Source organism: Hemibagrus wyckioides, linkage group LG05, assembly GCF_019097595.1.
Source record: "Hemibagrus wyckioides isolate EC202008001 linkage group LG05, SWU_Hwy_1.0, whole genome shotgun sequence".
Classification (NCBI taxonomy): domain Eukaryota; kingdom Metazoa; phylum Chordata; class Actinopteri; order Siluriformes; family Bagridae; genus Hemibagrus; species Hemibagrus wyckioides.
The window spans coordinates 7,259,794-7,283,441 of record NC_080714.1 but is presented as its reverse complement, the minus strand read 5'-3'; the positions used below and the strand labels follow the sequence as shown (position 1 = coordinate 7,283,441).

General features: G+C 40.4%; 1 protein-coding gene across 6 annotated transcripts in view; it reads right to left on the bottom strand.

Moving 5' to 3' along the window:
- iqsec2b (IQ motif and Sec7 domain ArfGEF 2b) overlaps positions 1–23,648 on the bottom strand; it is a 52,521-nt gene that overhangs the window by 7,312 nt on the left and 21,561 nt on the right. For all 6 annotated transcript variants that reach the window (XM_058389635.1, XM_058389637.1, XM_058389638.1 and 3 more), the window contains exons 3-7: positions 2,718–3,000; positions 2,145–2,462; positions 918–1,942; positions 435–596; positions 86–208 (exon numbers count right to left, since the gene is read on the bottom strand). In XM_058389635.1, coding sequence (XP_058245618.1) covers positions 86–208; positions 435–596; positions 918–1,942; positions 2,145–2,462; positions 2,718–3,000 — 1,911 coding nt within the window. The remainder of the gene's footprint in view (positions 1–85; positions 209–434; positions 597–917; positions 1,943–2,144; positions 2,463–2,717; positions 3,001–23,648) is intronic.

Sequence of the window (23,648 nt, the reverse complement as noted above, 5' to 3'; positions counted from 1 at the left end):
CAAATACTCCAAATACTCTCCTTACTATCAAGTACTAACACTGAGGTTCATGTACATTAATGCAGAAATAGACAGCAAAACACACCTGAAAGCCTCGATAAGTCGTTCCACTTTCTGGGCCTCTCCTTGCACCTTGATTTGGGCTTGAAACTTCCTCAGAGCATCATCTAGATCCATTCCTGAGAAGTCCATCTCGTCAACCACACAACTGTAATATGGATAGATATTATTAGATAGATAGATAGATAGATAGATAGATAGATAGATAGATAGATAGATAGATAGATAGATAGATAGATAGATAGACAGACAGACAGATAGATAGATAGATAGATAGATAGATAGATAGATAGATAGATAGATAGATAGATAGATAGTATTTCTCAGCTCATGCATTACAGTACAGATGTTAACCGTCAGTGTTCTTTACTGACTCGAGTACATCCTTGTTGAACTGCTTCTGTCGGTTGCCCAGAAACTCCCCGATCATCTGTCGGCTCAGGCCCTTCCTCTCTAGAATAAAGCGGGCAATGCCAACGGGTGTGTCTGACACAAAGCCACGCTCTATCAGGTACTGAATGCCCTTCTCTGGTTTCCTGTAGTGAAGAGAGATGCAGTTCTGTTTAATGTACCAAGAAAAATATGAATGAATATTGCATAAATTTCAGATAGTAGGCGGTTTTATTATATTATAAAATCCACCATAAAGTGAGTCCACTATAATCAGCTACATACACATTTAACCAGTTTTCTTTAAGCCATCGGACAAGAAGCTTATATAGCCACTTTACTTTAAATGTATATTAATTCATTATTTCCCAGAGACAATAATACCATTGAGGATCTTGCATTTCTATGCTTTGTTATTATTTTGCCTCTAAAGTACAGATCCCCATACTTTTGTCCATTTTGCTCACTTGTTGAAGAGGTTGAGTCCGATGCGATACTGTCTTCTCTGCGCCACATCATTGTTGAAAGCAGGAGAGTCCCAGCTGTGGCGGCTCTCCCTCTGGTATGTCTGCTTGCCCAGAGGTGGCAGTGGTTCACGCAGGCTGTCTCTGGATGATGAGCCAGAGCTGCAGTTAATGGTTTCGTTGGAGTTTGTGGTGGAGTTTAGTGAGTCATTATCACCATCTGAGCAGCACTGCTGATCCAAGCCACCGGAAGGCAGCTGTGCAGAAGATGAGGATGAAAGCGGCGTAGTGGGGGGCTGCTGTGGTGATGAGGAAGACGATGGAGTGTCAGGATACTGGTGATGATGATGGTGGTGATGATGGTGGTGGTGATGAGTCACATGGTGCGGGATGTGCGCTGCTATTGGGCGGCTAGCTGGACGTGCTTGGCCTTGCGCTTTGGCATTGGGATTGTGCTTTAGCGTGCCCTGAGGGGAACCCCCACTTGAGTCCTGTTCATACACCAGCTGCCGGCCAAGGGAACCGCGATCTGATCGGTCGCTCATGTCCACTGAGCTGTCGCTGGGTGGCTCGATTGTGAGTAGAGGCAAATGTGCCCCCCGGAGCCGGTAATCTCTGCACTCTGTACAAGGAGTGCTGCGCCGGCTGTTGCTGCTGCCACCACCCTCTGTGTCCCGGCTGTCTTCTCGCCCACCAACCCCACTGGTCATACCCCCCCAGAATTCAGTGTCTGTACTGCTTGGTGCCCGGTCCAGAGAGAGTGGTGATGAGGGCAAACCGTCGTCCATGTAGAGTGTGACGTCGCTGTATGACGTGGCCGTGCTATCCTCGTGCATGCTCAGACCACCTCCTGTGCCGCCTCGCTCCCGCTCAGCCAGTCCCCGACGGAGAGATGGATGACTGTTGCTGCTCCAGATGCACTCACCAAAGTCATCTACAGCTCCACTGTCCCCGAGGCCGTCCTGTGAATCCTCTCTACCTGGACGGCATGCTAGTGCATCGTCAATGGAATCAGCCAGGGACTTCACCTAAAATGTAAACAATTATGCGCCAATTGTATCAGTTACGAACCTTAAATATTTACCATGCCAGTGCAATATGTAAATATTAAGTCTGAAAGCATATGTTAAATACATCCTTTACAATTTGAGAGAAACCTCCAGCCAGAGCAGTTAGAGACTACGCCATTTCCATTTGCCTATGTTTACTACTGCTATACCGTGCCCTCACCTGTTTAGAGAAGGAGTCCTCTAAATGAGTATATTCTGGTTGGGCAGGTGAATCAGGCTCCAGGTCAGGTGAATGTGGAGGGCCCATGCCAGGGCTGTGGCAGCTCTGAGGCTGTGGTTGAGGCTGGCGGTCATCAAATGAGTACTGCATACGCATGTTGGACAGGATGATGCGCCGTGTCATGCGGCTCTCAGAAGCTGAGCTGCGTAGGCGCTCGAAATTCTTGTTCATGCGATACTGGCGGAAGGCAGTCTGGATGGTGCGTGCTGCTCGTCTGCTCAGGAAGTAGCCACCGTATTTCCTCTCCAGCATCTCCACCTGGAAAATACCATGGGATCAGCTTGTCTTTAAAAACCCAAGGCGCTGAACAAGGGGACACAAATCTTATGGATAGCTGGAGCAGTTTGACCTTCAAAGTAGTGAAGATCTGGAGAAGGGATGTTGTGTCAATGGTTCTGACCATTGGTTCTATACCAATGGTATATCAGAACCTTACTAAAGATGGTGAAAATACACCACCATCATGGTTTTTAACTACAGAGTCTTAGAGGCATGATATCACAACAGCTGTACCTTCTTGTCCTGGAGGTCAGTTGAGAGCTCATAGCTGTCAGACAGAGCTTTGCACCGCTTGTTCTCCTCCTCCTCCTGTTTGCGTAAAGCCAAACTAGCCGGCTGGTTACGGGTGTGCTGAGCCCAGGTGAGGCAAACTGGGCTTGGGGGGCCCACAACTGGCCCCCGAGGGCCTGGGGGGCCACAGCTTCCTTCCCGGTAGCAGTCAGAACGATGCTGATAAGGAGTTTTACTGCTGTCTGAAAAGGGATTTGACTCTGAGGCCCGGGTCTCGTCATCAACACTGCATTTGGAGAAAGACACAGAATAGAAAAGGAAATTTCAAATGTGAACCACTGCATAAAGACATGAGATAAAAATCACCAACGCAAGCAATTCAGAAAGCCAAAAACGACTTTTTCTACGACTTTGCATTTACAGTAGATAAGAGTCTCGAGAGCTGTCAGAAGAGATGAACAATAGCTGTTAAAGTTAAGTTCTACAAATACTTAAGCCTTACCTACATTTTCTTAGGTCATGCAGCTTCTAAACAACTTTTGGTAAACAAGAACACCGTTGTAATATTTTATTTATGGTCTATTTGTGTTATTTTGCCTGTAAGAGCCATACTCTGAATAATAAACTGTAGCTCTGAACATACTTACTTGTAAGCTTCAGCGTCCTGAAGCACATATTCTTTCCTGTTGGGTAACATTAATGGTTTCAAACGTACGCACAGTCGCAAACACACAACACAAAATCAACCCAGAATTGCATTTGCCATTTGGTTAGTCCTTCAACAACTCCCCAGTGCAAAAGTACAGCCAACCATACTGTTCATGACAAAATTACAACTCACAAAGTCCTCTTATCTGGAAATAATGTGAGTGCGTAGGCAGTCACTGTTTCCCCAGTGCCATTGCCCATGTCAGGTTTGAAACAGGAAACATCAGCACGTGACTGCAGGGAGTGACACATTTTTCCAGCAACGTGAATCCTAATGGAGCCTGTGTCATTTCCTCTAATGTTCCTAAACAGCACTGCATGTCCAGGTCCAGTTCTCCATTATGCTATTACATATATCTCATCATTCCAATAAACCAATACCCACTATATCCTAAAGCACAATGCAGCACTTCTCACCTCATAACCACAAGTATTAATCAACAGAACAAGGCAATGACAATAACCAATCGTGTCGTCGGAATGAACTATAAAAAGGATAAACTAGACATTTTAACTTACTGTACAGCCATACACCAACACACAAACACACACATGTCCATACACACACATGTCCATGTAGTAAACAAGCACAACGTTTCCGATGGTGAAATCCCAAGTTCAATAATCCACTAGCTCTGCAAGTTTGCGGCTTCGAATCGACTCAGCCGCTATAAAGAAAGTCAGGAGGTCATCACTGTCTGGTCACATGTCCATGTACCTCCCTTCCTGCTTCCCTTCCTCCCTCCTTCGCTGTTGCCTTCTCGCTATTCCAATTACACAAAGTGCCTTAAAGCAATGTGCATACTTTAATGTCTTACAAAGAGGTGTACCTTTTATATTTGGCCTTATTATAGAGAAGCGAAAAGCTTTTAACAGCTTAGATTGTGAAATGTGTGTGAAAAAAAGTTTTAAAATAGAGCAAACAGTAATAAAAGGAAGTTATCGGAGGATTTGGAGTACAGTGTGGTATCATTGTGCTGTCCGCTTTTCCTTTTCTGTGTTTACATGTCCAGAGTTCATGTGGCTTCCTGTGTTTGTGAGGTGTTAATGGACAAGAGAGCGGCTGCCAGGAAGAGTGACTGGCTGTTTCAGCCTTGGCTGCTTTTGCACGGCTTTGACATGTACTGTATTACATAAATGTCCCTCAGTGGTAAATGTTTGACATTATTCTTTCTGGGTGCGACATCGTGCAGGGTGGCATTCTGCAAATTCTTGAGAATATTTAAAAAGCTGTGCCTGATAAATTATATTTATTTTCATTATATAAACCTTAAAGGAACAAAATCCATTAATTACAAATCACTAATAGTCCAGATTTATACTGTGTTGAAAAGAAAAGTCTTTCATCGATATTTGAATGATTTTCACTTTGGTTTGCAGTTTGCGACACAGATGATGTACTGATCTGTATGAAGCGCTCTGATGTACCTCAGCACAGCTGCGTCATTTGTCACGAATAGAAAATCCTTTATCCAAATCTTTTCTTTCCGAAGTTCAAACTTTTCAGAAGGTTGGTCTGTTGACTAAATGTCCCTGTAATGCTAGAAATACGACAATATGCGACAATTTTGACCTTGTGGGGGTGAAAAATTCTTCCTTTTGATTACTTTGATTACTGCAGGGTCAAGGATAGATGTAAGTGTAGATGTAGGCGTGTATATAGCTACATTAATACACAAATCAGTAGAAATTCTTCACAAAGATAAGATGCTTGTCTCTCTATGTGTGTCTGTGTGTGTGTGTGTGTGTGTCCACGTCAGACTTTCTCTTCATCGTTACCTGTTTTAATCCTCTGCTCCTGCCACACTCCCTGACCACCCACCCACACACACACACACACACACACACACACACAGACACACACACAGGAAAAGAGGAATCGGAGTTGCTTAGAGACAGTTGCTGTGAAACCAGTGTGGGAGGAGAGACAGTCCTTCGAGAAAGAAAAAAGGATGGAGTTGCTATGGTTACCGAGGTTTTGTACAGAGAGTGTGTTTCTACACGAGTTGCGAATATTGTGAGAATGATTTACAGTGTTACAGTTGGCAGCAGATCACTAATGTTACAAACACTGCATTACATGATAATTACACTCAAGACCCAGTAAGTGGCACGTACCGCTATGAATTTTCCAAAGCGTAGATTTTTAGTAGAGGTGTAACAGTTAAAGCTTCATAAACAACGTGTAAACAAAACCCTGCAGTTAAAAGGATGCTGCATTGTGTAATAGCTCTGTAGGTTTATTAGCTCACGCAGTAGTTCTGCAGCAAATTTAAATCCCATAAAATTCTCATAGTAAGTGCAATATTTCTGTATTTAAATGAAAAAAAAAAAAAAAGAAGCCAAAATGAAATCCCATCCTCTCCTACACAAGAGTGCTGAGGGGATTTGGAGTTAAAGCAGCTGTATCGGGTGTACTGTAGGAGGAATACTGCTTTCATACTCGAGCAAAATCAGACCAAACCAATCCTCGGAACTGATTAAACCAGTCATCTGTACAGCTTACATGAGAAAGCCACATTCTTCAGCCTGGACTCCAAGAAAGACTTCAGCCTCAGGCGACACTGCATGAAAGACTTCAGCCTCAGGCCACACTGTATGATGGATTACAGAACAATTTACAGTGAACAGGTAGAGAAAGGCCTGTTCTGTCCCATTATTAAGATCGCTCTCTTCTTTAGATGTTTTTCACTTACGCTGCAAGGGAGTGGGTAAGGCACTGGCATTCTGATTTGGATGATTGTGAGTTCAAATCCCATAAACCAACCAAGCTGCCACTGTGGGGCCCTTGAGCAAGGCCCTTGACCCTCAGCTGCACAGGTGTATAAAATATAAGTCAGTTTGGATAAGGGTGTCTGCCAAATGTAGGAAGATGTCCATAAAGACATTTTAAATTGGCAAAAGTTTTGGGACACCCCTACAAAAAAGAAACAGCCTTTATTTGTCACATATACATTACAGCACAGTGAAATTCTTTCTTCGCATATCCCATCCTTGGAGGTTGGGGTCAGAGCGCAGGGTCAGCCATGATACGGCACCCCTGGAGCAGAGAGGGTTAAGGGCCTTGCTCAAGGGCCCAACAGTGGCAACTTGGCGTTGCTGGGGCTTGAACCCCTGATCTTCTGGTCAACGACCCAGAGCCTTAACCACCTGAGCCACCACTGCAAGTCATTGCAGTTGTTGTTTAGGAGTGTGTTCATGGGAATTTTTGACCATTACTCTAGAAGTGCATTTGTGAGGTCAGGCACTGATGTTGGACTAGAAGGCCTGGCTTGCAGTCTCCGCTCTAATTCATCCCAAAGATGTTCTATTGGGTTGAGGTCAGGACTCTGTCAAGTTCCTCCACACAAAACTCGCTCATCCACGTCTTTAAGGACCTTGCTTTGTGCACTGGTAATGACAGTCATGTTGCAACAGGAAGGGGCCATCATCCCAAAACAAGTTGGGAGCATGAAATTGTCATGCATGAAATGCTGAAGCATTAAGAGTTCCTTTCACTGGAACTAAGATGCCAAGCCCAACCCCTGAAAAACAATACCTAATTTGGAGGTGTGTCCCAAAACCTTTGGCAAAATAGTGTACATCCTCATAGACATATATCATATATATATATATATATATATATATATATATATATATATATATATATATATCAGTGCCTCAAGACAGCAAACCAAAACCAAACACATAAGTGCATTTAAGGTAGACAGTTTTCCCAGGATCGCATGCAGACTTCCATGTGCTGTGAGACCTTGAGATATCATTTGCAAAGTGATGATAGATAAGCAAAATGAGCAGCTTAAAAAGCACCAGCATGAACCGAAAAACCTCATGAGTGTATTTTTAGATCATTCGTTTGATCTGTTTCCTGTTTGTAAACATGTTCATGCATGCTGCCTTCAAAAGTCAGCGCTTTACACCGTTAAAAAGCCAAGTTGTTTTCTTAGATACTTGTTAAAAAAACCTGTATAAAATGTTTCAGTCACAATACAAATATGGTTTATGCAAAAATGAATGGAACTGGTTCGGTTGATCAGGATTTCCAAAGGTGTTTACGATGGTTAACAGCTAAATGATTCAACAGGCTTCACTCTTAGAAAAACTAAATATGGGTAAAGAGCAGCTGTAGAGGGACCTTGGATCACTCATCCATGCAGAACTTGACCTTTGGACTGCCCTCCTCACTTCACATTAGTCTTTCAAGAGGGACTCCATACAGAGGCTGAGAGGTCACTGCAAAAACCTGCCTTTAGCCATTTCTGTGTATACTCACTATCCCCAGGAGTACCTATAACTCTGCTCATGCAGTCTGTGTAATTATTATGTGTAATTATCCAATTAGCCAATCGGGTTTCAGCAGCACAGTGCATGCCCAAGAGCTTAATGTTCACATCAAACATCAAAATAGGGAAAAATGTTATCTCTGTTTGTCTGTGGCATGTTTGTTGGTGCCAGACAACGTCTGGCTTTTTTTTTTTTAATCTTCAGTCTGGTTTGGGTGAATCAGTGCCCACTATACCCTCAGATTCTATTCTTAACTGATTGGAGTGGAGCCTGATATGGTCTTCTGCTGCTTAAAGTTGTTCCTCATGGATGCCCCCTGGAGTCAAAACCTGAATCCACTCTAATGCTTTCTTCAGCTTCTGTTGAAAGTTTAACGTGATTTGCATTTTGAGATGATTTTCTGCTCACCACACCTGTAAAGAGTGGTTGCCTTTTCATAGCCTTCTTATCAGCCCACATCGGTCTGGACCTCTCATTAACAAGGTGTTTTTTCCACCTTTAGCACGGACAATCACTGGAAATCTTTCAAATGTTCTATGGAGTACATTTCAGAGGGGTTCCCTATCAATGTCTCAAGTAGAGACCTTTAAAAAATTACCCTAAAATCACAAGAACCATAAAATACCTGTAAACTGGGGTTAAGAATTTTATTTAAGCCCTTTCACACTTTCAGTCACACTGATAAGGTACCAAAACATTTTCTGGTATCCATCAGAAACAGCCATAAAGATTTGGAGTGTGTTCATGCTCCTTAACAGATCATTCAAAAATCTATTCATATGTTCAGTAATATCTATGCCAGATTATGCCATCAAGTGACTTTTTAATATAAATACCACTTCAGATTTGCAAACCCCTCCTATTTTTACTTTCACTTACTTTTAATGAAACTTTAAGACGTGTTATAAGGAATGTTTTTTCTTGTTCCAGGAATCTCGTTATGACCTGCTCAACAAGTTCTTTGAAAAAGGTGCTCTTAAATGTCATGTACAATAATCATGGTTCTGCCCTAAATAATGTCAATTTTAATATTATTATAATAAAATAACGCTAAAAAAAAGTATCAAATGATGGGTTATTTACATAAAGCCTACAGTTCAAAGCTATGACTGTGTAGACGAACCGCAAGGCAAATATCACAAAAATGCAGTGTGAGCAACAGCGCGAGTTCACAGACAGACATGCCGAGCATTTGGATGACGTGTCATCGCAGTTTTTCTTTGCTTCTTCTGCCAAGTTATGCAAGAGCAAGCAGGACGGCTAAAATTAGCCGGTTTTTTAACAAATGCTTCACACGGAGATGAGCTGTGGGAATGGGAACAGGCTGTGTATGTCCAAACACTGGGCCCTCGAATAAAGGAGACGAGTTCAGTAAGAAGTGAGAGTGGAAGTGGGAATATGGGGATTGAAGAAAAGCAAAAGCAAATTCTTGACAGCTCATATAGATGAAGAGGTGAAAATGTGGCCCGAAGCTGACTCACACGCTATATATAAGCTTTGTTTCTCATTCGGCTGCTTCTGTTAGGGGTCTCCAAAGAAGAACATTGATCCATGTTTCAATTACAGTATTTGGCAGACACCCTTTTCCAGAGTGACTTAAATTTATAAAAGGAAGCCACTGAGGGTTAAAGGCACCTCATTAGTAGACCAGCTACTTAAACACACAACCTTCCCGTCAGAATGCCAATATATTAACCAGTGTGCTACCACTTCTCTCATTCGATTTGGCACAGGTTTTACACTAGATGCCCTCCCAAACACAACCCTCCCCAATTTCTCTGGGCTTGGGACCTGTACTGGGAGCGTATTGTCTTGTGCAACCCCTTTTGCTGGGGTGAATCAAACACGGGCTGCACAAAAACCTAACCACTAGTCCTCCAGCGACACAGACTCACATTTTCCATATGAATACAATTCGACTGAGACATAACTCATGTTAAAAATGGATATACAAAGATTTAGTACAAACAAGCGTAAAGATAGAGCACGCAAAATGTTTTTCCTCACAGTGTCAATAAACCCTCTTTAGCGTAGGAAATAAGATGTTTGTAGTAAAAATTCAATGCGTCACCACAGAAAATATCTATATTTACATCGCAACTTGGCTGAATACTCTGGAATCTGATTGGCTAGGTTTTTGTATAACAACGTAGAAAGTTCCGGTTGTAACATGAACAATAAGTTAATTTTAATGCGTAATTGCTGCTATAGTAACAGCCTACACAGAGAGTCTCCACATAATCTAATGCAAATAGTAGATTAAAATAAAACTTCCTGTTGTATAAAAAAAGAAACAAAGCGTATAATCGTTGACGTGGAGACATTTCTTTGTAAGGAGTCATTTATATAACATTTATGGAAAGTGTTTGTAAGCATGGGAAAGTCTTCAGGACAGAAATATTAACTCTTTCTGGGTTTCTCTGTAAAATCACAAATCACTTCCCTTTTCAAAAAGAGAGAGAGAGAGAGAGAAAGAGAGATGCTTTTGAGGGAATGACACTGGCTAAAAGTACACTGAAAATTTATGATGATTTGTATATTAATAAACATTGGTTTATATGATTGGCAAATCACTGTGGTATAATTGGAATAACACTTGACCATGCTGTTATTAAAAATGTAATGTACATCATGGACATCAATGTACATTCACCCAACCCCTCTAGTCTGTATTACTTTCTTCATGCAACAGCACAGTCTACTATCAGTGATAAACTATTTTATTTTCTCAGTAAGAAGCACACGTATAAAAACATTCATGTGCTATAATTTTTCTTTTTCCCATGGGAATGGATTTTTACCTGTGTGCAATATCACATTTATACGTCGTTAAAACAGCAGTCAAAGCCAACAATACAGACTAAGAGTAAATCTAAAAAGATTAAAGTTGCATTCTCATTACTTTTGCTACATAAACAAATAGATAATGAAATAAAATGCTATTATTAAAAGGTTTTTAGATGAGAAGTTTTTCCATCTGCTTGAAAAGAACATTTGAATAACTTTCCATAATGTTTTTCTAGAATGTTTACCCATAATTCTAGAGTTCAGTGTATGTTGATGACAATAGGCAGATGAATTTTATCATCCGATGCTAATGATACGACTCTACGTGTAATCTTTCTAATCTCATTGTCCATTCATATTGTGCTGCCTTCAACTTCACTGATCTCTAAATGATTATGCTGCGTAACATATATTTATAAGGTTTGTTGTGCAGAGTCTTTCCATTCTGCCTTTCTGTTCAGAATTCAGTATTACCTCAAGGACAGCTGGAATATTGTGTCCGTTTCATATCTGCTGTTTAACTGAACGGTGAAATGCACATGAAAAGCAAAACCACACACACAGACTCTGAAATACAAAAAACAACCCCTCCTATTATCACATTCTACCCTTGACTGCACTTCTTTAATCCCTCTTCACTGCTGTAAGCCTAGTCTAACACTGACGTCAGTCAAGGGCTTGGTCTCTGCATTCACATAATGCAGTGCACACACACACGCACATACACACACACACACGCACATACACACACACACGCACAAACTTACTTCAGGAAGTAATATTTAAATAAAAGCATTCTATATTGTACAGCTTTCAGAAATAAAGGAGAAAACTCACATGACACTATAAAAGTTCTTTTTATGAGCTAAAATATTGTGTCATTGAAACTTTAAGCCTGAGCACACTGTGCTACAAGTTGCACTTTGGTAAAGCATTTTCTAAAGCATAAAATGGTCTGCTTTAAATGGGATATGTACACGAGCATAAGTGTCTTTTCCTGGGAATGAGTGCTAAAACTGAAATGAAAACAAAAAGTAGAAGAACTAGTGAATGTAAAACTTACCATCAGGTCAAGTTATCAAGAGTCTCCATTCAGATCAGTCCGGTGTCACTGTGCACACATACACTCTCGCACTTGCAAACCTCACACACACACACACCCCATTGAGTCATATAGTGAAAAAGAGAGAAAGACAGAAAGAGAGACAGAGAGAGAGAGTGACTGAAAAGTGGCTTTTCTTTTCCAGAGTTCATACGGGAATGGTGGGTGTGTGTCAGTCAAGAGGTGGAGCCAAATTCAGACGCTTGCATTACAAAGACAGGTATTAATTACAGGTGTTTGTCATCGTGTGTGTGTGTGTGTGTGTGTGTGTGCGCATGAGTATGTGGGTGAGTGACAGAATCAAAAGGTTTTTTTATGTATTTCAAGCAGCTGTAAAACATTCTAACGGATTTATTTCAATACTATAGAGTGCATAGTAATCTCTCTTACATAAGTCATGGATCCTGCGGCAACCTGAACGTCTTTTTCTTTAACCACATTTTTTGGAAAGCAGTGTGCCTTTATTGCCTAGAAATGTTGGTCCAATAAGCCAGACATTTGGCAGCAGTACAATGCATACAATCATGCAGATTCAGGTCAAGAGCTTTAGTTAATGTTCACATCAAACTTGAGGGAAAACATGAACGCAGTGACTGTGACCATAGCATGGCTGTTGGTGTCAGACTGGCTGGCTTGATGTCTTAGGACTGTCACGCACAAGTCTCTAGAGTTTACACAGAATGGTGGGGAAAGAAAAAAAAAACACCCAGTGAGTTACAGTACTGTGGGCAGAGACAGCTTGTTGATGAGAGAGGTCAGAAGAGAAAGTCCAGACCGGATCGAGCTCACATGAAGTCTTCAGTAACTTAAAAAGTCACTCTTTACTCTAACTGTGGTGAGAAGAAAAGCAAATCAGAATGTACAGCATGCTGAACATTCATTGAATCTGGACAGCTGAAGATTGGAAAAACGTCAATTTATCTTAGTCCATGGGGAACTTTAGAGAATGAACATTACACAAATGAAATGAGACAAAATTGTGCTGACTTTTATAAATCAGGCACAGGATAAGATATTAAAAATATGGATGCAAATGCGTACATCCACTGCTAGGTCGAATATTCAGGTGGTTAACGGACATGCCTGAAAGAGGAGGCAAGTGTATTTTGCCTCCCTGCACAGTGAGGAGGATAATTACAAGTGAAAAGTATAAAAATTTCTCCCAGGGTCATGGTTGGAGATCTACATTTTGGGGTCACTAAGTTTGCAAATCTAAATCCATGCTAAGAAGCTATTTCGAAAGTGTGCCAGAAGAAAGCCTTTCAAAAGCCACACAATAAATGCTTTATTAACCACAGAATCAGATCTGCTAACCTAAACTCTACTGAAATGCTGCAGAATCCACAAGGTAGGTCTAGAGCAATTCTATACTGAGAAGTGATCTCAGTATACTGTAATCTCAGTAACCATTCAGACATTTCATTGTCTGTACCGCTTATCCGATCTATACTCGGGTCACAGGGAGCCTGTGCCTATCTCAGGTGTCATTGGGCATCAAGGCAGGATACACCCTGGACGGAGTGTCAACCCATCGCAGGGCACACACACTCATTCACTCACGCAATCACACACTACGGGCAATTTAGAGACTCCAATCAGCCTAGAAGCATGTCTTTGGACTGTGGGAGGAAACCCACCAATTAGGTTTTCCTTTTAGAAAAAGAAGAAGAACTTAGGGGAGAACATGCAAACTCCACACACACACAGTGAGCGGGACTCGAACGTGCTAACCACTAAGCCACCATGCCACCTCCATTCAGACATCAAAACTTTTAAATCAAATTAAGTTTTCCTTTTAGAAAAAGAAGAAGAACTCAGGGCACGAAGCCTTTATTATCGCCACACATACATGACAGCACAGTGAAATTCTTCACTTCGTATATCCCAGCTTAGGAAGTTGGGGTCAGAGCACAGGGGCAGCTATGATGCAGCGACCCTGGAGCATAGAGGGGTAAGGGCCTTGCTCAATTGGCCAGCAGTGGCAGTGCAGGGGCTTGAACCTTGATCTTCCGATCAACAACCCAGAGCCTTAACCACTTGAGCTACTTTCCTTTTCACACTAACATTATTAAATACCACAAGTTAATACCTTTAAACACACTTGCAAGCAAACCAAACAAATAGGGTATCTGGTGAATGCATCATTGAAATTCAGGACAAAGCCATTTTAAATGAAAAGAATGAACAGAAAAACAGTGTGATATTATTTTTGTATTAGTGTGATGTGTGCTCCAAACTGTCATTAAGAGTGGTTCAGATACTATAGTCTTTTATATGTTGTTGTACACACTAGCTTGAATAAATAATTCGATATCTCTGGGCAAAAATGTACTTAAATAATGCAACAAAATCAGTTCTTGGTAATGGTACTGTTCTATGACAGGAAACAAAAACCCAAAACAGCCCAACCATCAAATTAACAAAAATATCTACAATTCAAGCTATTCAGCTATGTCGTGGTAACCATTTTACTCACTTGAGTTCAGGCTGAAGTTCAGGTTCAGTATTTTGTCAGTCGGCGGGTATTCCATCAAGGATTTATTTTGCGATTCATCGATACTTTTCCTGTAAAGCACTATTAGGAAGCATGTTCACAGATGGACCACAGCTTTCAAATCAGTACAAGTTCAAATGTTAAATCACCTCAATAAACAAACAAACAAACAAACAAACAAATAAATCTGATTCGGACAACAAAGCAATTTTCTCAGTTAAATAATCTGTCCATACGATTAAGGTGGTACGGATAAATCCTTCTATAGTCATTGTATAAATATACACATGAGACATTTTCAGGAGCTGTCTGTACACATAAGGAAGTACAGTACTTTATTGTCTCACACAGTAATATATGGCTTTCTGAAAATCTTTTATGAACTAACAGCAGTTTGTGAGTTATTAGTTAACATACCTAATCAGGAAAGTCAGGTTGCTTCTAAAGTGATTGAGCAAATATGTTTATTTTTTCTGCAAAATAATAATATATATCAACCGGGACACATGTAACATAACAAGGATCATGATCACTTGATACGGAATATATATGCACTCTCTGGCAAAACTCATGTGGGGATCAGTTCCTATACACCTACAGGCAAAGTAAAGTAGCTCTACATTTAAATGACTTCAAGTATACACTGATGTATTATTATTCATCTCTTACCACTATATTAACTAGAGCTTAATTATAATGTTATTGACATTGCATATGTATATTTTTATATCATGTCACCGTGTATAATCCTGCTTTAACCCTGCTTAAAATATAAAACCCGGTCAAGCTGCAGTCTGAATCTTTCCCGAAGTCTCTGGCTGTTGATGCAAGACCGTGTTACAGCATTGCTCACCGTTAATGATCATGACAGAAAAGCTATGAATAGATCAGAATCTCCAGGCTAAAATTTACAGAAAGTTAGATAGTGTAATGAAACTCAGCTTTCCTTGTGAACAGATTCACACATGTACTTTCAGTGTAAAAACATTAACAAAAAGTCCTGTTGTGTTGCATCCAAAGCGAAGGTTACCGAGAGGAGGGACTACTGCATGCAGAGCCAGTGCAACAGAACTGATGCACAGAGTCACTGTCCATCTCCTTTTCCTCCTCTCTACTCACCAAGGTGACAGGATGAGTGAGAGACACAGAAAGAAAGAAAGAAAGAAAGAAAGAAAGAAAGAAAGAAAGAAAGAAAGAAAGAAAGAAAGAAAGAAAACATTCATATCATGTGAAAGAATAGAAAACATTATTATCATGGGACAAACACAGAAACACAGAAAAGGTGACAATGAACACATTTCTACAGAAAATACAAGCGATTTGTTCACAACCCACGTGGCTTGCAAATGGCCACTAGATGTCAGACTTCAGACATTACAATACCGCTGAGGGCAGTGCAGATTTGATCAGCTTACCTGCTGAACCGCTGAGATCAGCTGGTAAACTACAAATGTAAAATTCATGTCTGATGATTCCTAAGCAACACTTAGGAAGCAATACCTAAACATATTTATGGCCGTATGAACTAAATACCATAAACATGTGTGTGGAATATATGATTTTGATATTATAGTGCTGTTTAATTCTCAATTCAGAAGGTGTTCATTCATTTTCTCTAACTGCAGCTGTCACAGTTCCAGGCTTCATGACGAATCGCAGGTTTATATGAATGCCATCGTTATAATACATTAGCATTCTATAGTAATGACTGATTCCCAGGGACTTTATGACTAATCATAAACAGATGTGATGATATTTAGCAAAGTGTTTGTAAGTTTTCTGTGAGAAGTAGTGAATTTAGTTCAGTAGGGAAGGAGTCTCCAGTGTCAGAGCTCTGTAAACCTTTATTTTGAAGGCTTTGCACATTGAGGTTTCTGTGTAACATGACAAGCTGCATTTCTATTAGCTTGACTGTAGCTATAACTGCTATAAAATATGTGCCATTGATTAACCAGTAAAAAACTGTTAGTGTTGGCAAAATGCTGTGGTACATGAGGATTATATTATGTTATATTATATTATATAATATTATATTATATTATATTATAATGGAGCACCTAATGAAGATACAGATAATTTTATGATGCTTTCTGTCTGCTCACAGAGCTTTCCACACTGGATGGTAAATGACACAGCTAATGAGAAAGCAGCGTCTTTTCCTCGGTCTCTTCCTCTCCCTGGCTTGTGCTAATGTGAGTTCTATTCTGGTGCATATTTTTCAGGCCAGACATATCATGTCAGTGAGCAGGTAGAGAGCATTATGGTAATATTATCAGTTATTTTGTCTCTCCTACAAATATTGTTTGGTGTGTTTGGAGATGGTATCTTGAGGATGGGTGGAAACAAAGTGCGGGAAATGAAAGAACAAAAAGTAAAAGGAGGAGCACTCAGAAGTGATTAACAGTAATCAATCAGAGCTTACTCTCTTACATTTCCTGTGTGTGAACAATTCTCCTATTTTTCTGCGGGACTCTCCTTCATCTTACGGATTTAATATAGCGATGTCTGAAAGATACTGTATATATCTCACTTGGCTTTATCTCCCTCTGACAGAGCAATCCTCTTTTTCACACAGCTGAACAGGCCGGGTTCCTGCATCTTCCAAAGTGTCAGTCAAGGAGCGATATAAAGCAAAATGAAGGCATGATGAGAAATAGAACAAAGACATAAGGAGAGCAGAATAAAAGAGACCACTTAGACAAAGGGTTGTGTGCTGGGAATGTTGAGATAATATAATGAGGTGTGGAAGCAGGGTTGAATGTAATGGTGTATAATGAAGCATGGGATATTCCATAAAGAAACGGAGGAGTGGTGGGAGTGGTGTAACAAGAAGATACAGTGGGTCTACTGGGAAGCAGAAGGGGTACAGGAAACAATATTTGACTAAAGACGTATTTCCTTAGTTAGCGACACCTAAGAACATTCTCTGGAACTTTAGATGTGTTTCTACCAAAGGAGATCCTTTGATTGATTCACTTCCTGCAGTGGAACTAATATGATTCCTAGAATTACGTATCTATTTTTTGCAAACCAGGAACTGTTTTGCAAAAAAGGGTGGAGCGTGAACATTGCATAATTCACAGAATGTCTAAGCCTCATGCTTACCTCAAATTAAAGCTTGGGGTTTGTGTTGCTTTTAGATAAATATGAATCACTAAGTGGAAACGAAAGCATCAATGTGAACCTTGGAAAATGCAGTTGTGTTTTGTTTAAAAAGCAACAGCTATGCTTAAAAAAATACAGTGAAACATTTAGTGATATGTGACAATATGTTTCTGGAAAAAAACCCACACTTATATGGACACAAGTGCATAGACTGTGAGTGAGGCAGGGTAAAACTATTAGCCCTTACCTTGCTTTGACAGTGGTGAGAGAAGCAGGAGGCTTGGGCCTACTTGGCCTGGAGGGGCAGCAGAACTGATGACCGTGGCTATGAGCACTCAGATGGTTGTTGATGAAGGAAGCGTAACAGCGATGAGTAAGGCTGGAAAGACTAGGAAATGAGTGCAGTCTGACAGACACAGGGACAGCGATGTTAGGTGAAGTGAGGGACAGAAATGGACAAAGAGATCGAATTAATGCAGAGACACCAATAAGAAGCGGATGACAAAGCAACACAAAAAAATCTGTCACAGAAGCGATGGAACATGGCTCAGAGTAAGCTATTAATTGAACAGTAAGATGCACCTCAGACATTCTCAAAACCTACTGATCCATAATTAAGGCACAAATCACAGCTGTAAAGCTAAGTGAAACATATATGCTTTTTATCTTGGCAGTGAATATGGAACAACACGAGACAAAAATACTACACCATTCCAATATGATGGACATGCTGCAGTGAAAAGCTGTAATAAGGGTGTGTTCATGTATAATTGTGAATACTTAATATCAGGGCTGTCAGGATTATTTGATTAAGTTCACTAACCTGCAGTAAGTGAGAGACACAAATCAAGCAACATGGGGCAACAGGAGTTGTGTTTGGAAATGGCATTGCAACGACTATCTCAAACACTGAAAGCAAGAGTCAAGATTTTGAAAAAGCATTATAATTGTGAAGTGTCCGTTAACAAAAAGTAATTCACAGTCCACAGATATATATACAAGGTTTCATAAAAATGCAATAAATAGGAATAGCCTACCCATTTTAAGTAAAGTAGTAAGTAAAGTAAGTCCATTTTAATGTTTTAGTTTATTTGAATCAAACCCTGGAGTGTATTTGGCCTGGTTTTTTATGCAGATGAGGACACAGGAGTCACGATTCACACCCCAGGGTGGACCGAAACAACCCAAAATAAAACAAAACTATGTGATCAATTAGACAGTTCCATGCTGATTCAGCCCCACCCTGTGCGAGTTTCACAGAGCTGTGATGCACAAATTGAGCAAGTGTGTTCTTGATATTTGGACAAATTTAGTGAAAAATAAAAAAGCAGAAAGTGTTACATACAATGTTTTATTATATATTTATCTAATGATTTATTTGACACTGCATCTTGGATCTCAGTGTACTTTGCCATGGTCACATTACTGGCAAATGAATTTTTTTTTAATGAAAAAGCCCCACACATTCCTCAGCCAAGGGTTTTTTTTTGCTTTTTGTTTCTCTTTAATATTCTGCTGTACTGTAACAGAGAGAGAGAGAGAGAGAGAGAGCACACCATTTTGCAATCTTAATAAGGATAGAGAGCCTGATCTCACCATATTGTATTTGCTCTTAATGCATGGTGGGTTCTTCATTCAGCCTCAGCTTCTATGTCCCTGAATGTTCCATTCCTTCTAAGTATACTCCATATGTAATACCTCCTGCTATAATGCATCACTCAGCACTGCACTAAAACACTGCAAGCTAGCAAGTACATGTTAAAAGAACAAAAGTCTGATATCTATGCGCTCCACAAAATTACAGATCTCCCAGAAAGCTTTTTTTTATTTTTTCTTTCCAAAGGTAACCTCATCTTCCTCTCAGAAACAACTGGAGAGTGTATGACTCAGTCCATCTGTAAAAGTGCTAGCATTTTAGCACCATGAATGGGCTTTGATTCACATTAGCATGTAAATGCTCGGGGCTGCAAAGCAAGGCCAGCTGCTGTCAAACACACTAATCCAAATCCTCTCATTTTCCCATGGAACTACATTGTGTGCTTGGAGTCCCGAGTGTTTCTTGTGAAAGACGAATTAAGACACAGCAAGTCGGGCCTCTGTGGGAAGGTACACGGTTCTGTCCAAACCGTCAGAAAGCAATTTTCCTATTATCATCACACAGGGCTGTTCAACACCGATATGTACGATTGTATGCCTACAAACTTATTCCAATTAGAGAATGAGACAAGAGAAAGTTACTGAGCAGCTATGGATTATTATTGAATTATACGGGTCAAGTAGCACACGGGATTTTGTTTTCACAGGATTGCAGGTGATTTCACTATATTATTTGAAAAGTGCACATTAGAAAACCATCATGAAAAGCGACAACAGCAATCCTATAAAAGAAACAGAAAAAAGTAAATGATTTTTCAGAATATGAAAATGGGATTATCTAGCTCAACAATTGAGCAGAAAGTCAAGGGCACATTCAGGACTCTGATAACAAGTTTAGTTTTAGATAACAATAATAACTTTCATTGTTCTTTGAATGGTAGTGGAATGAACTGGTGCACACGTCGCACTTTATGACAACTTTCTGTCATCAGATACTGTCCTTAGCTCTGTGTTGTTTTGTATTATAGCCATATGTTGTTTTATGTTGCACCAGGGTCCTGAAGAAACGTTGTCTTGTTTCACTATGTCAATAAAAGCATCTTGAAGTATTTGTGATTTGTTTAGTAAGTTTGGTTTGTTGGGTTGCGGTATTTTCTTTATTCTCTTGAGAAGTTGGTGGCTTTCTGCTGCACTGATGTCATAGGGAGCACATGATGCAGAAACAAAGACAGTTAATTATAGAAGCTTTATCAGAAAACAACCGGTTTTTAACAATCAGGTTTTTATGTTTGGTCCCAAAAATTGTGCTTCTCTGATGTCCCAAGAATGACAACATGATTGATAAAGAAGTGATTCAGGACTGAGGCACAAAAGTACACTTTTACTTGTGAACATCTAAATGTTGTTAATATCAGTACTACAGCAGTCACTCTGCGTCCATGTATTCTGTATATTTTTACAGTCTTTTACCTCATATATATTCATCAGCTCTTGGCTAGGGTAGGTTCATGCAAGGTTCTTCGTACTGACTAAAAAACTCAGAGTTAGTTTGTTTTTTCCCCCTAGAGAAAAACCAAGAACCTAAACCTTTTGTTTAAAAGACAGTTGTCACTGTCAAGGCCCTCTGAGGTAAAAAATAAATCAAAACTCTGATGAAAATCTTTGGGCGGTTCAGGAACCCTCCGGCTTTGCTGCATCATTTGATTGAAACGTTTCACTTTCCCCTTAAATGGATAACACTAGCTGGCTTTTTGTTAGTCGCAGCAAATTTCACTGGAGGTTTTCAAATAGAAGCAAAACGAATCTGCAGTGTCGGCTCTACCTCATAATTGAAACTAGCAGCTGCTTTGAGCCACCAGATGGCCACCTAACAAATATTGCCAGCTGACCAGTGAGGAAAAAAGGATTTGTGTTTATATATATATATACACTATATTGCCAAAAGTATTCGCTCACCTGCCTTGACTCACATATGAACTTAAGTGACATCCCATTCTTAATCCATAGGGTTCAATATGACGTCGGTCCACCCTTTGCAGCTATAACAGCTTCAACTCTTCTGGGAAGGCTGTCCACAAGGTTTAGGAATGTGTTTATGGGAATTTTTGACCATTCTTCAAGAACCGCATTTGTGAGGTCACACACTGATGTTGGACGAGAAGGCCTGGCTCTCAGTCTCCGCTCTAATTCATCCCAAAGGTGTTCTATCGGGTTGAGGTCAGGACTCTGTGCAGGCCAGTCAAGTTCATCCACACCAGACTCTGTCATCCATGTCTTTATGGACCTTGCTTTGGTCACTGGTGCACAGTCATGTTGGAAGAGGAAGGGGCCAGCTCCAAACTGTTCCCACAAAGTTGGGAGCATGGAATTGTCCAAAATGTCTTGGTATGCTGAAGCATTCAGAGTTCCTTTCACTGGAACTAAGGGGCCAAGCCCAGCTCCTGAAAAACAACCCCACACCATAATCCCCCCTCCACCAAACTTTACACATGGCACAATGCAGTCAGACAAGTACCGTTCTCCTGGCAACCGCCAAACCCAGACTCGTCCATCAGATTGCCAGAGAAGCGCGATTCATCACTCCAGAGAACGCGTCTCCACTGCTCTAGAGTCCAGTGGCGGCGTGCTTTACACCACTGCATCCGACGCTTTGCATTGCACTTGGTGATGTATGGCTTGGACGCAACTGCTCGGCCATGGAAACCCATTCCATGAAGCTCTCTGGGCACTGTTCTTGAACTAATCTGAAGGCCACATGAAGTTTGGAGGTCTGTAGCGATTGACTCTGCAGAAAGTTGGCGACCTCTTCGCACTATGCGCCTCAGCATATATATATATAAATATATATATATATATATATATATATATATATATATATATATATATATATATATATATATATATATATATACGCAACGATCAACGAGCATAACATTATGAGCACTGACAGGTGAAGTGAATATCACTGATGATCTCCTCATCATGGCACCTGTTAGTGGGTGGGATATATTAGGCAGCAAGTGAACATTTTGTCCTCAAAGTTGATGTGTTAGAAGTAGGAAAAATGGACAAGCGTAAGGATTTGAGTGAGTTTTTGGCCAAATTGTGATGACTAGATGACTGGATCAGAACATCTCCAAAACTGCAGCTCTTGTGGGGTGTTCCCGGTCTGCAGTGGTCAGTATCTATCAAAAATGGTCCAAGAAAGGAATGGTGGTGAACTGGCGACAGGGTCATGGGCGGCCGAGGCTCACTGATACACATGGGGAGTGAAGGCTGGCCCGTGTGATCCAATCCAACAGACGATCTACAGTTGCTCAAATTGCTGAAGACATTAATGCTTGTTCTGATAGAAAGGTGTCAGAATACACAGTGCATGAAGGGTCAAAGCTGTTTTGGCAGCAAAAGGGGGACCAACATAATATTAGGCAGGTGGTCATAATGTTATGCCTGATATATTGTTACAACCTGCACAATTCAATTTATATTACACAATAGCATAGCTGGATATGGCCATAAGCCAAAAGAAGAAAATTAACCATGCTCTTTATGTGTGAAAGATAGCATATGCAGTCAGTCACAGAGAAAGTAGGCAATCCATGGCATCTGTAAGCTCATGTATGCGGAAGAGGACAGATATCACTTTCCTCTGTGTGCATAATGTTGCCCTGTCATGTATACAAATCTGATTTAAAATTCTTACAGTTTTGATTTGATATTTTTTAACCCTGTTAGTATGTAAGTTTTCCTTCCCATATTCTCCCCAATTTGGTTTTCCCAATTCCGAACCAATAGCTACCTCTCCCAATTACATTACAATACCACACAAAGAAGGTGAATGCAAACACATGCTTCCTCTGAGATATGTAAAGGCAGTCACCGCATCTTTCTCTTGCTGTGACACAGGCCAGTGTAACACAGTCAGAGGAAAGCGCCCTGCCCTCCTCTGCATACATAAGCTCAAAGTCGCCCACGATTGTCGCTGTGATTGTTAGGAGAGAGAGTATGTCATCCCTCCCACCCAGAGAGCACAACCAATTTTACTCTTGACTCCCTTGATTTGTTTTTCAGCTGAAAATCGTTGGTTGCTATAGAGCATGAAAGGGTGAACAAATAATCTGACATTATTTATCTTGATTCCAGATTTTTTACTGAATAAAAACTTGCCATTTTAACAGGCATGTGTACCACGCTACTTCCTCTTTATAGTAAACACATTACAGTAACTTCAGGACCTCTGCCTAGATCTGATTTGTACATGGTGCTCTGCACAAACTGGGGAGAAGAAAATAGAGGAAAAAGTGCTCTATGACTATAAAGCACTCCAATTAGATGCGCATGGTTGGTTTGTAGCTTGGTTATTTCAGCTAAATGCATGAATAGACATCAAGCTTCTTGTTCTTAACCTGAGATCATTTTTACCATTCCGTTCAAATGACTATAAATAATAATAATGTTATAGATTATAAAAACACATAGTCATGAGTGAAGACATAAGTTAAGAATAAAGTCTTTACTAGTTTCAGGGGATTATTACACATGTAAATTTCCCACCAGGTAATTTGTAATTTCTCAGTGTTTATGCACATTATATAACACCTCTTAAGTCTTCGCATGTATGTTTCCTAAGGGAAGAGATCGATGCTAAGTTATAATCAAAGAGATCCTAAATAACACCCCATTTCTTTGCTGAAGCAAGACCTCAAATTATTATTGACAGCCTGATAAAATGTCATATTATCTCTGTCTCTCCAAACCCCAAGATGTTTGCAACAAAGGCAGAAATTGAGTGTGTGTGGAGGAAGAGTGAGTCTCCAGGCGAGCTTCCCAGTGCGGATAGTTATGTAACACTAACAAA